We start from the raw sequence: 20843 nt of genomic DNA on the forward strand, positions 1-20843 counted from the left end.
CCAACCCAACCCAACCCAATCCCAAAACTCCCATTTTTTCCCCGTTTTTTCACCATTTTTCCCCCACTTTTTTCCCATTTTTTCACCTTTTTTCCCCCATTTTTTCCACCTTTTTTCCCCATTTTTTCCCCATTTATTCACCATTTTTTTCCCATTTTTCCCCCATTTTTTTTCCCATTTTTTCACCTTTTTTCCCCATTTTTCCCCATTTTTCCCCATTTCCCCCCATTTTTCCCCATTTTTCCCCCCATTTCCCCCCATTTTTCCCTATTTTTCCCCATTTTCCCCCATTTTTCCCCCATTTTTCCCCATTTTTTCCCCCATTTTTCCCCATTTTTTCCCCCATTTTTCCCCATTTTTCCCCCCATTTTTCCCCATTTTTCCCCATTTTTTCCCCCATTTTTCCCCATTTTTTCCCCCATTTTTCCCCATTTTTTCCACCATTTTTCCCCATTTCCCCCATTTTTCCCCATTTTCCCCCATTTTTCCCCATTTTTCCCATTTTTCCCCATTTTTCCCCATTTTTTCCCCCATTTTTTCACCTTTTTTTCCCCATTTTCCCCATTTTTTTCCCCATTTTTCCCCATTTTTCCCCCCATTTTTTCCCCCTTTCCCCCCATTTTTCCCCCATTTCCCCCCCTTTTTTCCCCCCAAACCCCAATCACCCCCCCCTTTTTCCCCCCAAACCCCCCCTTTCTTTTTGTTTTTTTTTTGTTTTTTTTTTTGTTTTTTTTTTGTTTTTTTTTGTTTTTTTTTGTTTTTTTTTTGTTTTTTGTTTATTTTTCCCCCCCCCATTTTTCCCCAAATAAAACCCACTGACGTTTTCCTTCCGGCCCTGCGGGGGGAGTTCCTGTGGCACAGGAACAGGGGCTGGGGGTCGGAGCAGGATCCCGGCGCCGCCGGAGGCTCCAGGGGCAGCGGTCGCGGCGGAGCCCGCGACGCTCGGATCGTCACCTGGATAAAACCACAACAAAAAAAAAAAACCCCAAATCCCAGCCGCCGTTAACGACGGGACGTGGAAATTAATTAATCGCAGCCGATTAATTACGCCCCGGGGGAGGGGGGGGGAGGGGTCCCTTAGAGGTTGATGAGGTCTGGGGGGAGGGGGGGGTAAGGAAAAGAACGGGCCGGTTTCGGGAATTCTGCGGAATTCCGGGAATAATCCCCGGGGAATAACCCCTGGGTTGACGCGGAATTCCACGAGCGCCCTCGGGAATCCCGCGGGGATTTCGTCGGAAACGCTGGGAATTCCACGAACCGATTTTTTTTTTTTTTTTTTTTTTTTTCTCAGGGATTTCCCGGGAATTTTCCATGGAATCCTGGCAACGCTCCCAGGGATTTTCCTTGGTATTTCGGGAACAGGCCTGAGAGTTCTGCGTGGAATCCCGGGAACACTCCCAGGAATTTTCCGTGCAATTCCGGAACGTTCCGGGAGTTTTTCCCTGGAATTCTGGGAACGTTCCTGCAATTTTTTGCGTGGAATTCCGGGAACATTCCTGCGAGTTTCGCTTGGAATTCCGGAACATTCCGAGAATTTTCCCTGGATTTGTGGAACATTCCGGGAGTTTTCCCTGGAATTTGAGAACATTCTGGGAGTTTCGCGTGGAATTCCGGAACATCCCAGGAATTTTCCCTGGATTTCTAGAGCATTCCTTGAGTTTCCCCCAGAATTCCGGAACATTCTGGGAATTTTCCCTGGATTTGTGGAACATTCCGGGAGTTTTCCCTGGAATTTGAGAACATTCTGGGAGTTTCGCGTGGAATTCCGGAACATCCCAGGAATTTTCCCTGGATTTCTAGAGCATTCCTTGAGTTTCCCCCAGAATTCCGGAACATTCCGGGAATTTTCCCTGGATTTGTGGAACATTCCGGGAGTTTTCCCTGGAATTTGAGAACATTCTGGGAGTTTCGCGTGGAATTCCGGAACATCCCAGGAATTTTCCCTGGATTTCTAGAGCATTCCTTGAGTTTCCCCCAGAATTCCGGAACATTCTGGGAATTTTCCCTGGAATTTGAGAGCATTCTGGGACCTTCACGCGGAATTCCAGAACATTCCGGGAATTTTGCATGGAATCCCAGGAACACTCCCAGGAGTTTTCCCCAGAATTGTGGAGTGTTCCAGGAATTCTCCACAGAATTCCGGAACGTTCTGGGAATTTGCCCTGGAATTCCAGAACGTTCCGGGAGTTTTCCCTGGAATGTTGGAACACCCTGGGAATTTTCACTGGAATTCCGGAACGTTCCGGGAATTTTCCCTGGAAATCCAGAGCGTCCCGGGAGTTTTCCCGGGAATTCTGGGAGAACCCCGGGAGTTTTCCCTGGAATTCCGGAGCATCCCGGGCGTTTTCTATGGAATGCTGGAACATCTTGGGAGTTTTCTCTGGAATTCCACAATGTTCTGGGAATTTTCACTGGAATTCCGGAATGTTCTGGGAGTTTTCCCTGGAATGCTGGAATGTCCTGGGAATTTTCACAGGAATTTGGGAACGTCCCGGGAGTTTTCCCTGGAATTCCAGAACATCCCCGGGAGTTTTCCCCGGAATCCTGGAACATCCCCAGGAGTTTTCCCTGGGCTTCCGGGAGTGCCCCGGGAGTTCTCCCTGGAATTCCAGAACATCCCCAGGAGTTTTCCCCAGAATCCTGGAACATCCCAGGACTTTTCCCTGGAATGCTGAAACATCCCAGGAGTTTTCCCCGGAATTCCAGAACATCCCAGGACTTTTTCCCAGGATTCCGCGAGCGCCCCAGGAGTTTTCCCCGGGATTCTGGGAGTGCCCCGGGAGTTTTCCCCGGAATCCCGGAACATCCCCGGGAGTTTTCCCCGGAATTCCGGGAGCGCCCCGGGACTTTTCCCGGGAATCCCAGAACATCCCCGCGAGTTTTCCCCGGAATCCCAGAAGTTTTCCCCGGAATTCCGCGAGTGCCCCGGGAGTTTTCCCCGGAATCCCAGAACATCCCCGGGAGTTTTCCCCGGAATTCCGGGAGCGCCCCAGGAGTTTTCCCCAGGATTCTGGGAGCGCCCCGGGAGTTTTCCTGGGAATCCCAGAACATCCCTGGGAGTTTCCCCGGGAATCCCAGAACATCCCCAGGAGTTTCCCCCGGAATCCCAGAACATCCCCGGGAGTTTTCCCCGGAATTCCGGGAGCGCCCCGGGACTTTCCCCCCCTCCCCCCCCCCCCGGGAATCCCAGAACATCCCCGGGAGTTTTCCCCGGAATCCCAGAACATCCCCGGGAGTTTTCCCTGGAATCCCAGAACATCCCCGGGAGTTTCCCCAGGAATCCCAGAACATCCCCGGGAGTTTCCCCCAGAATCCCAGAACACCCCCGAGAGTTTCCCCCGGAATCCCAGAACACCCCCGGGAGTTTTCCTGGGAATCCCAGAACATCCCCGGGAGTTTCCCCCGGAATCCCAGAACACCCCCGAGAGTTTCCCCCGGAATCCCAGAACATCCCCGGGAGTTTTCCCTGGAATCCCAGAACATCCCCGGGAGTTTCCCCCGGAATCCCAGAACATCCCCGGGAGTTTTCCCCGGAATCCCAGAACACCCCCGGGAGTTTCCCCCGGAATCCCAGAACACCCCCGAGAGTTTTCCCCGGAATCCCAGAACACCCCCGGGAGTTTCCCCCGGAATTCCGGGAGCGCCCGCGGGATTTTTCCCGTGCCTTGGTGCCGGGTTTGAGCCCCTCGAGCTGCTTGGGCTTGCGGAAGGTTTTGTGGTGCTGCAGCTTGTGCTCGATCTTGTCCTTGGCAAACAGGAACTGCAGGCGGCACTTGTTACAGTGGTACACGCTCTTCTTCTGCAAAACAGCCAGCTGCTCGTTAGCCCCGTCGTTAATTAATCCACTCCTTCATCCATTAGTTCATTAACGAGTCATTAATTGTCAGGCCCTGACTGGGCTCCACCCCTCACTGATAACCGAGCGGGGTCAGAGCTGCAGCCGCGCCGCTCGCGGCGGCACACGGAACTCTGATGGAAAACGTTCATTAATTCATTAATCCATTCATTAATTAATCCATTCATTCATTAATCCATTCGTTAATTAATCCACTCCTTCATCCATTAGTTCATTAACGAGTCATTAATTGTCAGGCACTGATTGGGTTCCACCCCTCACTGATAACCGAGCGGGGTCAGAGCTGCAGCCGCGCCGCTCGCGGCGGCACACGGAACTCTGGTGGAAAACGTTCATTAATTAATCCATTCATTCATTAATCCATTCATTAATTAATCCATTCGTTCATCCATTAGTTCATTAACGAGTCATTAATTGTCAGGCACTGATTGGGTTCCACCCCTCACTGATAACCGAGCGGGGTCAGAGCTGCAGCCGCGCCGCTCGCGGCGGCACACGGAACTCTGGTGGAAAACGTTCATTAATTAATCCATTCATTCATTAATCCATTCATTAATTAATCCATTCGTTCATCCATTAGTTCATTAACGAGTCATTAATTGTCAGGCACTGATTGGGTTCCACCCCTCACTGATAACCGAGCGGGGTCAGAGCTGCAGCCGCGCCGCTCGCGGCGGCACACGGAACTCTGATGGAAAACGTTCAGTAATTAATCCATTCATTCATTAATCCATTCATTAATTAATCCATTCGTTCATCCATTAGTTCATTAACGAGTCATTAATTGTCAGGCACTGATTGGGTTCCACCCCTCACTGATAACCGAGCGGGGTCAGAGCTGCAGCCGCGCCGCTCGCGGCGGCACACGGAACTCTGATGGAAAACGTTCATTAATTAATCCATTCATTCATTAATCCATTCATTAATTAATCCATTCGTTCATCCATTAGTTCATTAACGAGTCATTAATTGTCAGGCACTGATTGGGTTCCACCCCTCACTGATAACCGAGCGGGGTCAGAGCTGCAGCCGCGCCGCTCGCGGCGGCACACGGAACTCTGATGGAAAACGTTCATTAATTAATCCATTCATTCATTAATCCATTCATTAATTAATCCATTCGTTCATCCATTAGTTCATTAACGAGTCATTAATTGTCAGGCACTGATTGGGCTCCACCCCTCACTGATAACCGAGCGGGGTCAGAGCTGCAGCCGCGCCGCTCGCGGCGGCACACGGAACTCTGATGGAAAACGTTCATTAATTAATCCATTCATTCATTAATCCATTCATTAATTAATCCATTCGTTCATCCATTAGTTCATTAACGAGTCATTAATTGTCAGGCACTGATTGGGTTCCACCCCTCACTGATAACCGAGCGGGGTCAGAGCTGCAGCCGCGCCGCTCGCGGCGGCACACGGAACTCTGATGGAAAACGTTCATTAATTAATCCATTCATTCATTAATCCATTCATTAATTAATCCATTCGTTCATCCATTAGTTCATTAACGAGTCATTAATTGTCAGGCACTGATTGGGCTCCACCCCTCACTGATAACCGAGCGGGGTCAGAGCTGCAGCCGCGCCGCTCGCGGCGGCACACGGAACTCTGGTGGAAAACGTTCAGTAATTAATCCATTCATTCATTAATCCATTCATTAATTAATCCATTCGTTCATCCATTAGTTCATTAACGAGTCATTAATTGTCAGGCACTGATTGGGCTCCACCCCTCACTGATAACCGAGCGGGGTCAGAGCTGCAGCCGCGCCGCTCGCGGCGGCACACGGAACTCTGGTGGAAAACGTTCATTAATTAATCCATTCATTCATTAATCCATTCATTAATTAATCCATTCGTTCATTCATTAATTCATTAATTCATTCATCCATTCGTTCATTCATTAATCCATTCATTAATTAATCCATTCGTTCATTCATTCATTCATTCATTCATCCATTCATTCATTCATTAGTTCATTCATTCATTCATCCATTCATTCATTCATTAGTTCATTCATTCGTTCATTCATTAGTTCATTAACGAGTCATTAATTATCAGCGAATTCTTATGGAAATTAAGCAGCAGTAATTAATTGGGGGATTCATTAATTCGTTATTAATGGAAATCCCCAGGAACTGCCTCGCTCCGGGAAGGCGTCGCCGTTTTCCCATCCCAATTCCCAAATCCAGTCAATCCCAGTAACCCGACATTCCCGAATCCCCGTTTTTTCACGGAATTCCGTGGAATTTTCGGGAATTCCGGGCTCACCTGGTCCCTCCAAAATCACTCCTGGAAGGTGTCACCGTTTTTTCCCATCCCAAATCCCAAACCCCATTCCCTCTCAAACCCCAAACCCCGTTTTTAACCCCACTAAATCCCGATTACGTGACATTCCCAAATCCCCGTTTTTTTCACGGAATTCCGTGGAATTTTTGGGAATTCCGGGCTCACCTGGTCCCTCCAAAATCCCTCCTGGAAGTCTCTGCCCTTCCTTGAACACCTTGAGCCAATTCCCAAACCCCGTTTTTAACCCCACTAAATCCCAGTGGTTCCGCCATTCCCGAATCCCCGTTTTTTCACGGAATTCCGTGGAATTTTCGGGAATTCCGGGCTCACCTGGTCCCTCCAAAATCACTCCTGGAAGGTGTCACCGTTTTTCCCATCCCAAATCCCAAACCCCATTCCCTCTCAAACCCCAAACCCCGTTTTTAACCCCACTAAATCCCGATTACGTGACATTCCCGAATCCCCGTTTTTTTCACGGAATTCTGTGGAATTTTCGGGAATTCCGGGCTCACCTGGTGCCTCATGAAGTGCTGCTGGAAGTCTCTGCCCTTCCTTGAACACCTTGAGCCAATTCCCAAACCCCGTTTTTAACCCCACTAAATCCCAGTGGTTCCGACATTCCCGAATCCCCGTTTTTTCACGGAATTCCGTGGAATTTTCGGGAATTCCGGGCTCACCTGGTGCCTCATGAAGTGCTGCTGGAAGGCGTTGCCGTTCTTGAACACCTTGAGGCAGTAGGGGCACAGCAGGTGCCGCGTGTCCTCGTGGATGAGGCGGAAGTGGGAATCCACCTCCGAGTACAGGGACGAGCGGTACTGGCACACCTGGGGGGGAGGGGGCGGAAAAAACAAACAAAAACGGGGGAAAAAAATGGGAAAATTTGGGATTGGACACGAAGGAAAATGGGATATGAGAGGGGGGAGTGGCAGGGATTTGGGGTGTTTGGAGAGGGTGGAAAATTCCAGGGATTTGGGGGGGGGGGGGGGGAGGGGGTTTAGGAGCAGGGTGTGAGGAGGGGAATGGGGAAAAAAAATCCAAATTAATGGGAAAAAATTCCAGGAATTTGGGGGGATTTTAGGAGCAGGGTGTGAGGATGGGAAGGGGAAAAAAATTCCCAATTAATGGGAAAAAATTCCAGGGATTTGGGGGGGTTTAGCAGGAGGGTGTGAGGATGGGAAGGGGAAAAAAATTCCCAATTAATGGGAAAAAATTCCAGGAATTTGAGGGGATTTTAGGAGCAGGGTGTGAGGATGGGAAGGGGAAAAAAATTCCCAATTAATGGGAAAAAATTCCAGGGATTTGGGGGGGTTTAGCAGGAGGGTGTGAGGATGGGAAGGGGAAAAAATTCCCAATTAATGGGGAAAAAATTCCAGGGATTTGGGGGATTTCTCAATTGAGATGACAAGGAGGGAAAGACCAAAAATTCCAGGTGGGAATTCTGGGGTGGGAATTTGGGAATTCCAGGTGGGAATTCCAGGAATTTTCCGTACCTGGGACACTTTAGGGAATTACCCTGGGTGGTTTTGGGAGCTAAAATTGGGATTTTTGGCACCAAATCCCAGGAATTTGCACACCTGGGACACTCAGGGAACAGCTCTGGGATTTATTGGGGTGGGAATTTGGGAATTCCAGGTGGGAATTCCGGGATTTTTCCATACCTGGGACACTTTAGGGAATTACCCTGGGTGGTTTTGGGAGCTAAAATTGGGATTTTTGGCACCAAATCCCAGGAATTTGCACACCTGGGACACTCGGGGAACAGCTCTGGGATTTCTGGGGTGGGAATTTGGGAATTCCAGGTGGGAATTCCGGGATTTTTCCGTACCTGGGACACTTTAGGGAATTACCCTGGGTGGTTTTGGGAGCTAAAATTGGGATTTTTGGCACCAAATCCCAGGAATTTGCACACCTGGGACACTCGGGGAACAGCTCTGGGATTTCTTGGGGTGGGAATTTGGGAATTCCAGGTGGGAATTCCGGGATTTTTCCGTACCTGGGACACTTTAGGGAATTACCCTGGGTGGTTTTGGGAGCTAAAATTGGGATTTTTGGCACCAAATCCCAGGAATTTGCACACCTGGGACACTCAGGGAACAGCTCTGGGATTTTTTGGGGTGGGAATTTGGGAATTCCAGGTGGGAATTCCGGGATTTTTCCGTACCTGGGACACTTTAGGGAATTACCCTGGGTGGTTTTGGGAGCTAAAATTGGGATTTTTGGCACCAAATCCCAGGAATTTGCACACCTGGGACACTCAGGGAACAGCTCTGGGATTTTTTGGGGTGGGAATTTGGGAATTCCAGGTGGGAATTCCGGGATTTTTCCGTACCTGGGACACTTTAGGGAATTACCCTGGGTGGTTTTGGGAGCTAAAATTGGGATTTTTGGCACCAAATCCCAGGAATTTGCACACCTGGGACACTCAGGGAACAGCTCTGGGATTTCTGGGGTGGGAATTTGGGAATTCCAGGTGGGAATTCCGGGATTTTTCCGTACCTGGGACACTTTAGGGAATTACCCTGGGTGGTTTTGGGAGCTAAAATTGGGATTTTTGGCACCAAATCCCAGGAATTTGCACACCTGGGACACTCAGGGAACAGCTCTGGGATTTTTTGGGGTGGGAATTTGGGAATTCCAGGTGGGAATTCCGGGATTTTTCCGTACCTGGGACACTTTAGGGAATTACCCTGGGTGGTTTTGGGAGCTAAAATTGGGATTTTTGGCACCAAATCCCAGGAATTTGCACACCTGGGACACTCAGGGAACAGCTCTGGGATTTCTGGGGTGGGAATTTGGGAATTCCAGGTGGGAATTCCGGGATTTTTCCGTACCTGGCACACGTAGGGCATCTCCCCAGGTTTGTGGGTGTCCTTCATGTGCTGCAGGAAGAGCGGCTCGCTCTCGAACGCCCACTCACAGATCTTGCACTTGGCTGATCCCAAAATAAAAAAAAAAAAAAAATATATGGAAAAAGTTGGGAAAAATCAGAGTTTGGGGAGTGAGGGAAAAGGGGAAAAGGGGAGAAGGGGGGAAAAGGGGGGAAAAATGGGGGGAAAAGGAGGAAAAAAAGGAGGAAAAAAGGGGGGAAAGGGGGAAAGGGGGGGAAAAGGGGGGGAAAATGGGGGGGGAAATTGGGGGGGAAATGGGGGAAAAATGGGAAAAAAGGGGGAAAAAGGGGGAAAAAGGGGGGGAAAAATGGGGGGGAAATGGGGGGGGAATGGGGGAAAATAGGGAAAAGGGGGAAAATAGGGAAAAAAGGGGGGAAAAGGGGAGAAAAAGCGAAGAAAAAGGGGGGGAAAACGGGGGGAAAGTGGGGGAAAAAAAGGGGAAAAAGGGGGGGAAGGGAAAAGGAGGAAAAAGGGGGAAAATGGGGGGAAAAAGAGGAGGGAAAACAAGAAGGAAGAAGGAAAATGAAGGAAAAGAAAGGAGAAAGGAAAAAAGAAAGGAAGGGAAAAGGGAATAGGGGATAGGGGGAAGGGGATAAAGGGGAAAGTTGCCAACAAAAATTCCCAAAAAATTCCCCAAAAATTCCCAAAAAATTCCCGGGAAAGAGCAGTGTGGCACTGACTGCAGGACTTTAGGGGCTGTGCACGTTCTCCAGGTGGAGCTGAGGTTGGAAAAGTCAAACCTGGCCGGAATTTTGTGGCGAACTCCAACCTTCCCTGGAATAAACTCCCGCTAAATCCAGGATAAAAATTCCCAAAAAATTCCCAAAAAATTCCCAAAAAATTCCCGGGAAAGAGCAGTGTGGCACTGACTGCAGGACTTTAGGGGCTGTGCACGTTCTCCAGGTGGAGCTGGAGGTGCTGAAGTGAAACCTGGGGGAGAGATTTGGGGCGAACTTCCCTGGAAGTAACTCCCACTAAATCCAGGATAAAAATTCCCAAAAAATTCCCCAAAAATTCCCGGGAAAGAGCAGTGTGGCACTGACTGGAGGACTCGTAGGGGCTGTGCACGTTCTCCAGGTGGAGCTGCAGCTGGAAGGGGGTGCTGAAGTGACGGTAGCAGTGCTGGCAGATGCTGTGCACATCCACCTCGCCGTTCTGCTGCTCCAGCTCCACGTGGTGCTTCATGTGGTTCATGAACCTGCAGGCACAGAATTCCCAATAAAAAAAAAAAAAAAAAAAAAAGAGAAAAAAATTCCCGACGTTCCCCACTCCAATAAAAGAAAAAAAAAAAAATTTCCCCCCCCCCAAAAAAAAAAAAAAAATAAATCATCGTTGCCGGATTGTTTTGGGGATGTTCGTGGGGAGTTCCTCAGTGAGGTGCTCACGTGGCAGAGCACGTGGTTCTCACATTCCCTGAGAATTCCCAGAGAATTCCTGGAAAATCACCAGGGAAATCCCAGGGAAATCACCAGGGAAATCCCAGAGAAATCTCCAGGGAAATCTCCAGGGAAATCCCAGGGAAATCCCAGGGAAATCCCAGAGAATCTCCAGGGAAATCCCAGAGAAATCTCCAGGGAAATCCCAGGGAAATCTCCAGGGAAATCCCAGGGAAATCTCCAGGGAAATCCCAGGGAAATCTCCAGGGAAATCCCAGGGAAATCCCAGGGAAATCCCAGGGAAATCTCCAGAGAAATCCCAGAGAAATCTCCAGGGAAATCCCAAAGAAATCTCCAGGGAAATCCCAAAGAAATCTCCAGGGAAATCCCAGGGAAATCTCCAGAGAAATCCCAGAGAAATCTCCAGGGAAATCCCAGGGAAATCTCCAGAGAAATCCCAGAGAAATCTCCAGGGAAATCCCAGGGAAATCTCCAGAGAAATCCCAGAGAAATCTCCAGGGAAATCCCAGAGAAATCTCCAGGGAAATCCCAGAGAAATCTCCAGGGAAATCCCAGGGAAATCCCAGAAAATCTCAGTAAAATCCCAGAAAATTCCCAGAGAAATGTCAGGAAATCTCCAGAAAAATCACAACGAAATCTCCAGAGATTTCCCAGAGAATCTCCAGAGAAATCCTGGAGGGATCCTGGAGAAATCCCAGAGAATTCCCGGAAAATTTCCAGAGAATTTCCAGAGAATTCCCAGAGAATTTCCGAAGAAATCCTGGAGAAATCCCAGAAAATTCCCAGAGAAGTCCCAGAGAAATCCCAGAGAAATCTCCAGGGAAATCCCAGAGAATTCCCAGAGAAATCCCAGAGAATTCCCAGAGAATTCCCAGAGAAATCCCAGAGAAATTCCAGAGAAATCCCAGAAAAATTCCAGAGAAATCCTGGAGAAATCCCGGAAAATTTCCAGAGAATTCCCAGAGAAATCCCAGAGAATTTCCGAAGAAATCCTGGAGAAATCCCAGAAAATTCCCAGAGAAGTCCCAGAGAAATCCCAGAGAATTTCCAGAGAAATCCCAGAGAAATCTCAGAGAAATCCCCGAAGAATTTCTGGTAAAAAAACCCAACGAATTCCCAAAGAATTCCCACCTCATTCCAAGACAATTCCCAGCCCCATGAACCCCCATTAGCGGTCATTAATTAGCATTAATTAGCGGTCATTAATTAGCATTAATTAGCAGTAATTAACTCTCACCGGATGTTGTTCTTGAGCCGTTTGGTGCAGTGGGGACAGCGGAAGGACGTGGGGACCCGGGGGCAGGGAGCCACGGCCGCCCCCATCCATGAACCCCCATTAGCGGTCATTAATTAGCATTAATTAGCGGTCATTAATTAGCATTAATTAGCAGTCATTAACTCTCACCGGATGTTGTTCTTGAGCCGTTTGGTGCAGTGGGGACAGCGGAAGGACGTGGGGACCCGGGGGCAGGGAGCCCCTTGTCCCATCCATGAACCCCCATTAGCGGTCATTAATTACCATTAATTAGCAGTCATTAATTAGCATTAATTAGCAGTAATTAACTCTCACCGGATGTTGTTCTTGAGCCGTTTGGTGCAGTGGGGACAGCGGAAGGACGTGGGGACCCGGGGACAGGGAGCCACGGCCGCCCCCTTGCCCCCGTCGCGGCCGTAGTAGAACTCATCCACCAGCATGATCAGCTTGGCCTGGGCGGGGTCGGCCACGCCCTCACCTGCCTCAGGTGCTTTGGGCGGGGTCGGCGTCGGGGGAGGGGCGGGGCAGGGGGAGGGGGCCTCGGTGCCGGCGGGGGAGGGGTCAGAATCCAGGGATTTTCGTTTCTTCAGGAATTCCACCAGCTCCGGGCAGCAGTACTGGGATGAACGAGGGGATAATTAACAGTAATTAACTGGGAAAGGGGCGGGGTAATTAGGGAGAGAGGAGTAATTAACAGTAATTAACTGGGAAAGGGGTGGGGTAATTAGGGAGAGAGGAGTAATTAACAGTAATTAACTGGGAAAGGGGGGTTGGGGTAATTAGGGAGAGAGGAGTAATTAACAGTAATTAACTGGGAAAGGGGTGGGGTAATTAGGGAGAGAGGAGTAATTAACAGTAATTAACTGGGAAAGGGGTGGGGTAATTAGGGAGAGAGGAGTAATTAACAGTAATTAACTGGGAAAGGGGGGTTGGGGTAATTAGGGAGAGAGGAGTAATTAACAGTAATTAACTGGGAAAGGGGTGGGGTAATTAGGGAGAGAGGAGTAATTAACAGTAATTAACTGGGAAAGGGTTGGGGTAATTAGGGAGGGGTAATTGGGAATGGGGAGGGGGTTGTTAATCCCGGCTCGTTAAATGGGGATAATTAATGTACAGGTAATTAATGAACAGGTAATTAATGTACAGGTAATTAATGTACAGGTAATTAATGAACAGGTAATTAATGTACAGGTAATTAATGTACAGGTAATTAATGAACAGGTAATTAATGTACAGATAATTAATGTACAGGTAATTAATGAACAGGTAATTAATGTACAGGTAATTAATGTACAGATAATTAATGTACAGATAATTAATGTACAGGTAATTAATGAACAGGTAATTAATGAACAGGTAATTAATGTACAGGTAATTAATGTACAGATAATTAATGTACAGGTAATTAATGTACAGGTAATTAATGTACAGAGATAGAACTGGGGACGGGGCTAAGCCCTGGTTGGTTAAACTGGTCTGGAGTTAATCCTCACTGGTTAAACTGGTCTGGAGTTAATCCTCACTGGTTAAACTGGTCTGGAGTTAATCCTCACTGGTTAAACTGGGTCTGGAGTTAATCCTCACTGGTTAAACTGGTCTGGAGTTAATCCTCACTGGTTAAACTGGGTCTGGAGTTAATCCTCACTGGTTAAACTGGGTCTGGAGTTAATCCTCACTGGTTAAACTGGTCTGGAGTTAATCCTCACTGGTTAAACTGGTGTGGAGTTAATCCTCACTGGTTAAACTGGGTCTGGAGTTAATCCTCACTGGTTAAACTGGGTCTGGAGTTAATCCTCACTGGTTAAACTGGGTCTGGAGTTAATCCTCACTGGTTAAACTGGGTCTGGAGTTAATCCTCACTGGTTAAACTGGTCTGGAGTTAATCCTCACTGGTTAAACTGGGTCTGGAGTTAATCCTCACTGGTTAAACTGGTCTGGAGTTAATCCTCACTGGTTAAACTGGTCTGGAGTTAATCCTCACTGGTTAAACTGGTCTGGAGTTAATCCTCACTGGTTAAACTGGTGTGGAGTTAATCCTCACTGGTTAAACTGGTCTGGAGTTAATCCTCACTGGTTAAACTGGTCTGGAGTTAATCCTCACTGGTTAAACTGGTGTGGAGTTAATCCTCACTGGTTAAACTGGGTCTGGAGTTAATCCTCACTGGTTAAACTGGGTCTGGAGTTAATCCTCACTGGTTAAACTGGGTCTGGAGTTAATCCTCACTGGTTAAACTGGTCTGGAGTTAATCCTTACTGGTTAAACTGGGTCTGGAGTTAATCCTCACACACTAATCTGGGTCTAGAATTGATCGCCACTGCTTAAATCAGGTCTAGAACAGATCCCCCCAGGTTAAGCCAGGTCTGGAGTTAAACCCCCCCAGGTTAAGCCAGGTCTAGAACTGATCCCCCCAGGTTTATTGGGGTCTGCAGTTAAACCCCCCAGGTTAAGCCGGGTCTGGAGTTGATCCCCCCAGGTTTATTTGGGTCTGCAGTTAAACCCCCCAGGTTAAGCCGGGTCTGGAGTTGATCCCCCCAGGTTAGGCCTGGCCTAGAGCCGTGCCCAGGCTGACTTACACACATGTGTCCCCGCAGCGCCTCGGTGACGCGGAACTGGGACTCGCACCTGGGACACACCTTCCTGCCCCCGTCCTGCAGCTCCAGGCCGGGCACGGGGGAGCAGCTGCCTGCAGGGAGCAGCACCACGACATCCGCGAGACGGTCCCCAAAAAATATCCCCCAAAATCCCAAATTCTGGGCTTCGTCCCATCGAAAAGCCCAAATTCTGGGCTGTATTCCATTGAAAACCCCAAATTCTGGGCTTCACCCCATCGAAAATCCCAAATTTTGGGCCTTAGCCCATTAAAAATCCCAAATTCTGGGCTTCACCCCATTGAAAATCCCAAATTTTGGGCTTTAGCCCATTAAAAATCCCAAATTCTGGGTTTTATCCCATCGAAAATCCCAAATTCTGGGCTGTATTCCATTGAAAACCCCAAATTCTGGGCTTCGTCCCATCGAAAATCCCAAATTCTGGGCCTTAGCCTATTAAAAATCCCAAATTCTGGGCTTTAGCCAATTAAAAATCCCAAATTCTGGGCCTTAGCCCATTAAAAATCCCAAATTCTGGGCTTCACCCCATCGAAAATCCCAAATTCTGGGCTTCGTCCCATCGAAAATCCCAAATTCTGGGCCTTAGCCCATTAAAAATCCCAAATTCTGGGCTTCACCCCATCGAAAATCCCAAATTTTGGGCTTTAGCCCATTAAAAATCCCAAATTTTGGGCTTTAGCCCATTAAAAATCCCAAATTCTGGGTTTTATCCCATCAAAAATCCCAAATTCTGGGCTGTATTCCATCGAAAATCCCAAATTCTGGGCTGTATTCCATTGAAAACCCCAAATTCTGGGCTTCGTCCCATCGAAAATCCCAAATTCTGGGCCTTCGCCCATTAAAAATCCCAAATTCTGGGCCTTAGCCCATTAAAAATCCCAAATTCTGGGCCTTAGCCCATTAAAAATCCCAAATTCTGGGCCTTAGCCCATTAAAAATCCAAATTCTGGGCTTTATCCCATTGAAAACCCCACGTTCTGGGCTTTATCCCATTGAAAATCCCACTAAAAAAATCCCGAAATTTCCCATTTTTCTCTTCCCTTTATCCCACAAACCAAATTCCATCTCCCAGAAAAACCAGAACTTCCCTTGAACCCCAAATCCCATCTCCAAAACCCCAAATCCCCCCATCCCAAACCCCAAATCCCCCCATCCCAAACCCCAAATCCCCCCATCCCAAACCCCAAATCCCCCATCCCCAAACCCCAACTCCCCCCATCCCAAACCCCAACTCCCCCCATCCCAAACCCCAAATCCCATCCCAAACCCCAACTCCCCCCATCCCAAACCCCAACTCCCCCCAAACCCCAACTCCCCCCATCCCAAACCCCAACTCCCCCCAAACCCCAACTCCCCCCATCCCAAACCCCAACTCCCCCCATCCCAAACCCCAAATCCCATCCCAAACCCCAACTCCCCCCATCCCAAACCCCAACTCCCCCCAAACCCCAACTCCCCCCATCCCAAACCCCAACTCCCCCCAAACCCCAACTCCCCCCATCCCAAACCCCAACTCCCCCCATCCCAAACCCCAAATCCCCCCATCCCAAACCCCAACTCCCCCCATCCCAAACCCCAACTCCCCCCATCCCAAACCCCAAATCCCCCCATCCCAAACTCCAACTCCCCCCATCCCAAACCCCAAATCCCCCCAAACCCCAAATCCCATCCCAAACCCCAACTCCCCCCATCCCAACCCCAACTCCCCCATCCGAAACCCCAACTCCCCCATCCCCAAACCCCAAATCCCCCCATCCCAAGCCCCAAATCCCCCCAAACCCCCCCATCCCAAACCCGAACTTTCCCCATCCCAAACCCCAAATCCCCCCATCCCAAACCCCAACTCCCCCATCCCCAACTCCCCCATCCCAAACCCCAACTCCCCCATCCCCAACTCCCCCATCCCAAACCCCAACTCCCCCATCCCCAACTCCCCCATCCCAAACCCCAACTCCCCCATCCCAAACCCCAACTCCCCCATCCCAAACCCCAACTCCCCCATCCCAAACCCCAAATCCCCCCAAACCCCCACTCCCCCCATCCCAAACCCCAACTCCCCCCATCCCCAAACCCCCAAGTCCCATCCCCGTCCCAGACCCCAATCCCGGATCCCTTCTGACCCCGACCCCGACCCCGACCCCTCTCCCGATTCCCGGCCTTTCCCACCTTTGAGCGGCGCCGACGCCGCCGAGCTCTCTCCGGCCGGGCCTCGCTGCCCGGCCCCGGGGCTGCTGTTGGCCACGGCCACCGAGGAGGGGCCGTGGGCCACCGAGGAGGGGCCGTGGGCCACCGAGGAGGGCCCGTGGGCCACCGAGGGCACCGTGCCCAGCGTGTTCACCAGTTTGGCGACCTCGGGGCCGCCGGCGCCGGCCTCGCCGGGAACGCCCGGGCGCTTCACGGTGACGAAGCTGGCGATGCTCACTGAGGGAGGGAGAGGGGAATTCCGGTGGGATTCCCCACGGCAATTCGGGAATTGGATTTTCCTCGTTATCCGGTTTGGGTTCGGACGAAATCCCAGTGGAATTCCAGCCCGGAATTCCTGAATTTTTGAATCCAAACCGGCCCAGGTTCCCCTCGTTCCCCAGCTCAGGTTCGGACAAAATTCCAATGGAATTCCAGCCTGGGAGTTTGGGGTATCGGGGATTGGGGATATCAGAGCTGTGGGCTGTCAGGGATTGGGGATCCCAGGGACTGGGGGTACCAGGGATTGGGGATCCCAGGGATTGGGGATCCCAGGGATTTGGGATCACAGGGATTTGGGATCCCAGGGACTGGGGGTACCAGGGATTTGGGATCCCAGGGATTAGGGGTACCAGGGATTAGGGGTACCAGGGAGTTGGGATCTCAGGGATTTGGGATCTCAGGGATTTGGGATCCCAGGGATTGGGGATCCCAGGGATTTGGGATCTCAGGGATTGGGGGTACCAGGGATTTGGGATCTCAGGGATTTGGGATCTCAGGGATTTGGGATCTCAGGGATTTGGAGTACCAGGGATTGAGGATCTCAGGGTTTTGTGGGATCCCTCAGGGATTTGGGGACCCCTCAGGGATTTGGGGGATCCCTCAGGGATTTGGGGACACCCCTCAGGGATCTGGGGACCCCTGAGGGATTTAGGGACCCCTGAGGGATTTAGGGACCCCAGAGGGATTTGGGGGACCCCTGAGGGATTTGGGGTCACCTCAGGGATTTAGGGACCCCAGAGGGATTTGGGGTCACCTCAGGGATTTAGGGACCCCTGAGGGATTTAGGGACCCCTGAGGGATTTGGGGTCACCTCAGGGATTTGGGGACCCCTGAGGGATTTAGGGACCGCTGAGGGATTTGGGGTCACCTCAGGGATTTAGGGACCCCTGATGGATTTGGGGTCACCTCAGGGATTTGGGGACCCCTGAGGGATTTTGGGGACCGCTGAGGGATTTAGGGACCCCTGAGGGATTTGGGGACACCCCTGATGGATTTGGGGTCACCTCAGGGATTTGAGGACACCCCTGATGGATTTGGGGTCACCTCAGGGATTTGGGGTCACCTCAGGGATTTAGGGACCCCTGATGGATTTGGGGTCACCTCAGGGATTTAGGGACCCCTGAGGGATTTGGGGTCACCTCAGGGATTTGGGGTCACCTCAGGGATTTGGGGACACCCCTGATGGATTTGGGGTCACCTCAGGGATTTGGGGACACCCCTGATGGATTTGGGGTCACCTCAGGGATTTGGGGACCCCAGAGGGATTTGGGGTGACTCACTGTGCTGGGGTGCCTGTGCCTGGGGCGCGGTGCCGCGCAGGGTCAGCGTGGCCGGGATCACGGTGGCGAAGGCGTTGGCGCTGCCCGGCCTCACCTGGGCCACGGGAGAGAACACCTGGGGAACTCCCACGGCCGGCTTGACAAACTGGGCACCTGGGGCTGGGAGACACAGGGACATCCCAAAAAAATCCCACTGCGGGGTGGGCACGGGGAGCCGGCCCCGACAGGGGACACCGGGGACGTACGGGGAAAAATGGGGGGTTTAGGGGGAAAATGGGGGGTTTAGGGGGAAAATGGGGGGTTTAGGGGGAAAATGGGGGGTTATGGGGGAAAATGGGGGGTTATGGGGAAAAATGGGGGGTTATGGGGGAAAATGGGGGGGTTTAGGGGGAAATGGGGGGTTTAGGGGGAAAATGGGGGGTTATGGGGGAAAATGGGGGGTTATGGGGGAAAATGGGGGGGTTATGGGGGAAAATGGGGGGTTTAGGGGAAAAATGGGGGGTTTAGGGGGAAAATGGGGGGTTTAGGGGAAAAATGGGGGGTTTAGGGGAAAAATGGGGGGTTATGGGGGAAAATGGGGGGTTATGGGGGAAAATGGGGGGGTTATGGGGGAAAATGGGGGGTTTAGGGGAAAAATGGGGGGTTTAGGGGGAAAATGGGGGGTTTAGGGGAAAAATGGGGGGTTTAGGGGAAAAATGGGGGGTTATGGGGGAAAATGGGGGGTTATGGGGGAAAATGGGGGGGTTATGGGGGAAAATGGGGGATTATGGGGAAAAATGGGATTTATGGGGAAAAATGGGGGGTTATGGGGAAAAATGGGGGGTTATGGGGGAAAATGGGGGGTTATGGGGAAAAAATGGGATTTATGGGGAAAAATGGGGGGTTATGGGGAAAAATGGGGGGTTATGGGGGAAAATGGGGGGTTATGGGGGAAAATGGGGGGTTTAGGGGAAAATGGGGGGTTATGGGGGAAAATGGGGGAATTATGGGGGAAAATGGGGGGTTTAGGGGAAAATGGGGGGTTTAGGGGAAAAATGGGGGGTTTAGGGGGAAAATGGGGGGTTATGGGGGAAAATGGGGGGGTTATGGGGGAAAATGGGGGATTATGGGGAAAAATGGGGGGTTATGGGGGAAAATGGGGGGTTATGGGGGAAAATGGGGGGTTATGGGGAAAAAATGGGATTTATGGGGAAAAATGGGGGGTTATGGGGAAAAATGGGGGGTTATGGGGAAAAATGGGGGATTATGGGGAAAAATGGGGGGTTATGGGGGAAAATGGGGGGGTTATGGGGGAAAATGGGGGGTTTAGGGGGAAAATGGGGGGTTATGGGGGAAAATGGGGGGTTTAGGGGGAAAATGGGGGGTTATGGGGGAAAATGGGGGGTTATGGGGAAAAATGGGGGATTTAGGGGGAAAAATGGGGGGTTATGGGGGAAAATGGGGGATTATGGGGAAAAATGGGGGATTTAGGGGGAAAATGGGGGGTTATGGGGGAAAAATGGGGGGTTTAGGGGGAAAAATGGGGGGTTTAGGGGGATATGGGGGATTTAGGGGAAAAATTGGGGGGTTTAGGGGGAAAATGGGGGGTTATGGGGAAAAATGGGGGATTTATGGGGAAAAATGGGGGGTTTAGGGGGAAAATGGGGGGTTTAGGGGAAAAATGGGGGGTTATGGGGGAAAATGGGGGGTTATGGGGAAAAATTGGGGGGTTTAGGGGAAAATGGGGGGTTTAGGGGGAAAAATGGGGGGTTTAGGGGAAAAATGGGGGGTTTAGGGGAAAAATTGGGGGGTTTAGGGGAAAAATGGGGGGTTTAGGGGAAAAATGGGGGATTTAGGGGGAAAATGGGGGGTTTAGGGGAAAAATTGGGGGTTTAGGGGGAAAATTGGGAATTTATAGGGGGAAAAATTGGGGTTTTATGGGGAAAAATTGGGGGTTTATGGGGAAGAATTGGGGGTATTACGTGGAAAAATTTAGATTTTACAGGAAAAATTGGGGGTTTTACAGGGAAAAATTGGGGGTTTTTAGGGGGAAAAATTGGGGGTTTTTAGGGGGAAAAATTGGGGGTTTACGGGGAAAAACTGGGGGATTTTACGGGGAAAAATCGGGATTTTACAGGGAAAATTTGGGATTTACAGCTTTATTTTCCGGGAAAATTTGGGATTTACAGGGAAAATTTGGAATTTTGCAGGGAAAATTTGGGATTTACAGCTTTGTTTTCAGGGTAATTTGGGATTTTACAGGGAAAATTTGGATTTGCAGCTTTGTTTTCAGGGAAAATTGGGGATTTTACAGGGAAAATTTGGTCCTGGGGCTCTGTATTGGCCTCTCGTTATCATTATTATTGTTATCATTAGCATCAACAGTTCCTAATTGTGATTAACGAGGGCTGTAATTAATGACCTGGATAATTACCTGGCACCAGGGGGATGGGTCTCACCTGGCTCACGGGGCTCTCACCTTCATCATCACCATTCATATCATCATCATCATCATCATCATCATTATTATTATTATTATTATTATTATTATTATATTTGTTATTGCAGCTATCAACAGTTCCTAATTGTGATTAACGAGGGCTGTAATTAATGACCTGGATAATTACCTGGCACCAGGGGGATGGGCCTCACCTGGCTCATGGGGCTCTCACCTTCATCATCACCATTCATATCATTATTATTATTATTATTATTATTATTATTATTATTATTATTATTATTCTATTTGTTATTGCAGCTATCAATAGTTCCTTATTGTGATTAATTGTGATTAATGAGGGCTGTAATTAATGACCTGGATA

The 20843-nt window shown here is 50.0% G+C and overlaps 1 protein-coding gene across 1 annotated transcript in view; it reads right to left on the reverse strand.

Annotated features, from left to right (window-relative positions):
• Window positions 1-20843, reverse strand: part of POGZ (pogo transposable element derived with ZNF domain) — a 37302-nt gene that overhangs the window by 11325 nt on the left and 5134 nt on the right. The window contains exons 4-12 of the mRNA XM_062511258.1: window positions 18043-18201; window positions 16466-16720; window positions 14264-14373; window positions 12005-12306; window positions 10081-10235; window positions 8981-9081; window positions 6827-6973; window positions 3665-3799; window positions 817-954 (exon numbers count right to left, since the gene is read on the reverse strand). Of these exons, the coding sequence (XP_062367242.1) occupies window positions 817-954; window positions 3665-3799; window positions 6827-6973; window positions 8981-9081; window positions 10081-10235; window positions 12005-12306; window positions 14264-14373; window positions 16466-16720; window positions 18043-18201 (1502 nt within the window). The remainder of the gene's footprint in view (window positions 1-816; window positions 955-3664; window positions 3800-6826; window positions 6974-8980; window positions 9082-10080; window positions 10236-12004; window positions 12307-14263; window positions 14374-16465; window positions 16721-18042; window positions 18202-20843) is intronic.

Source organism: Cinclus cinclus, chromosome 31 (assembly GCF_963662255.1).
Source record: "Cinclus cinclus chromosome 31, bCinCin1.1, whole genome shotgun sequence".
NCBI classification, from domain to species: domain Eukaryota; kingdom Metazoa; phylum Chordata; class Aves; order Passeriformes; family Cinclidae; genus Cinclus; species Cinclus cinclus.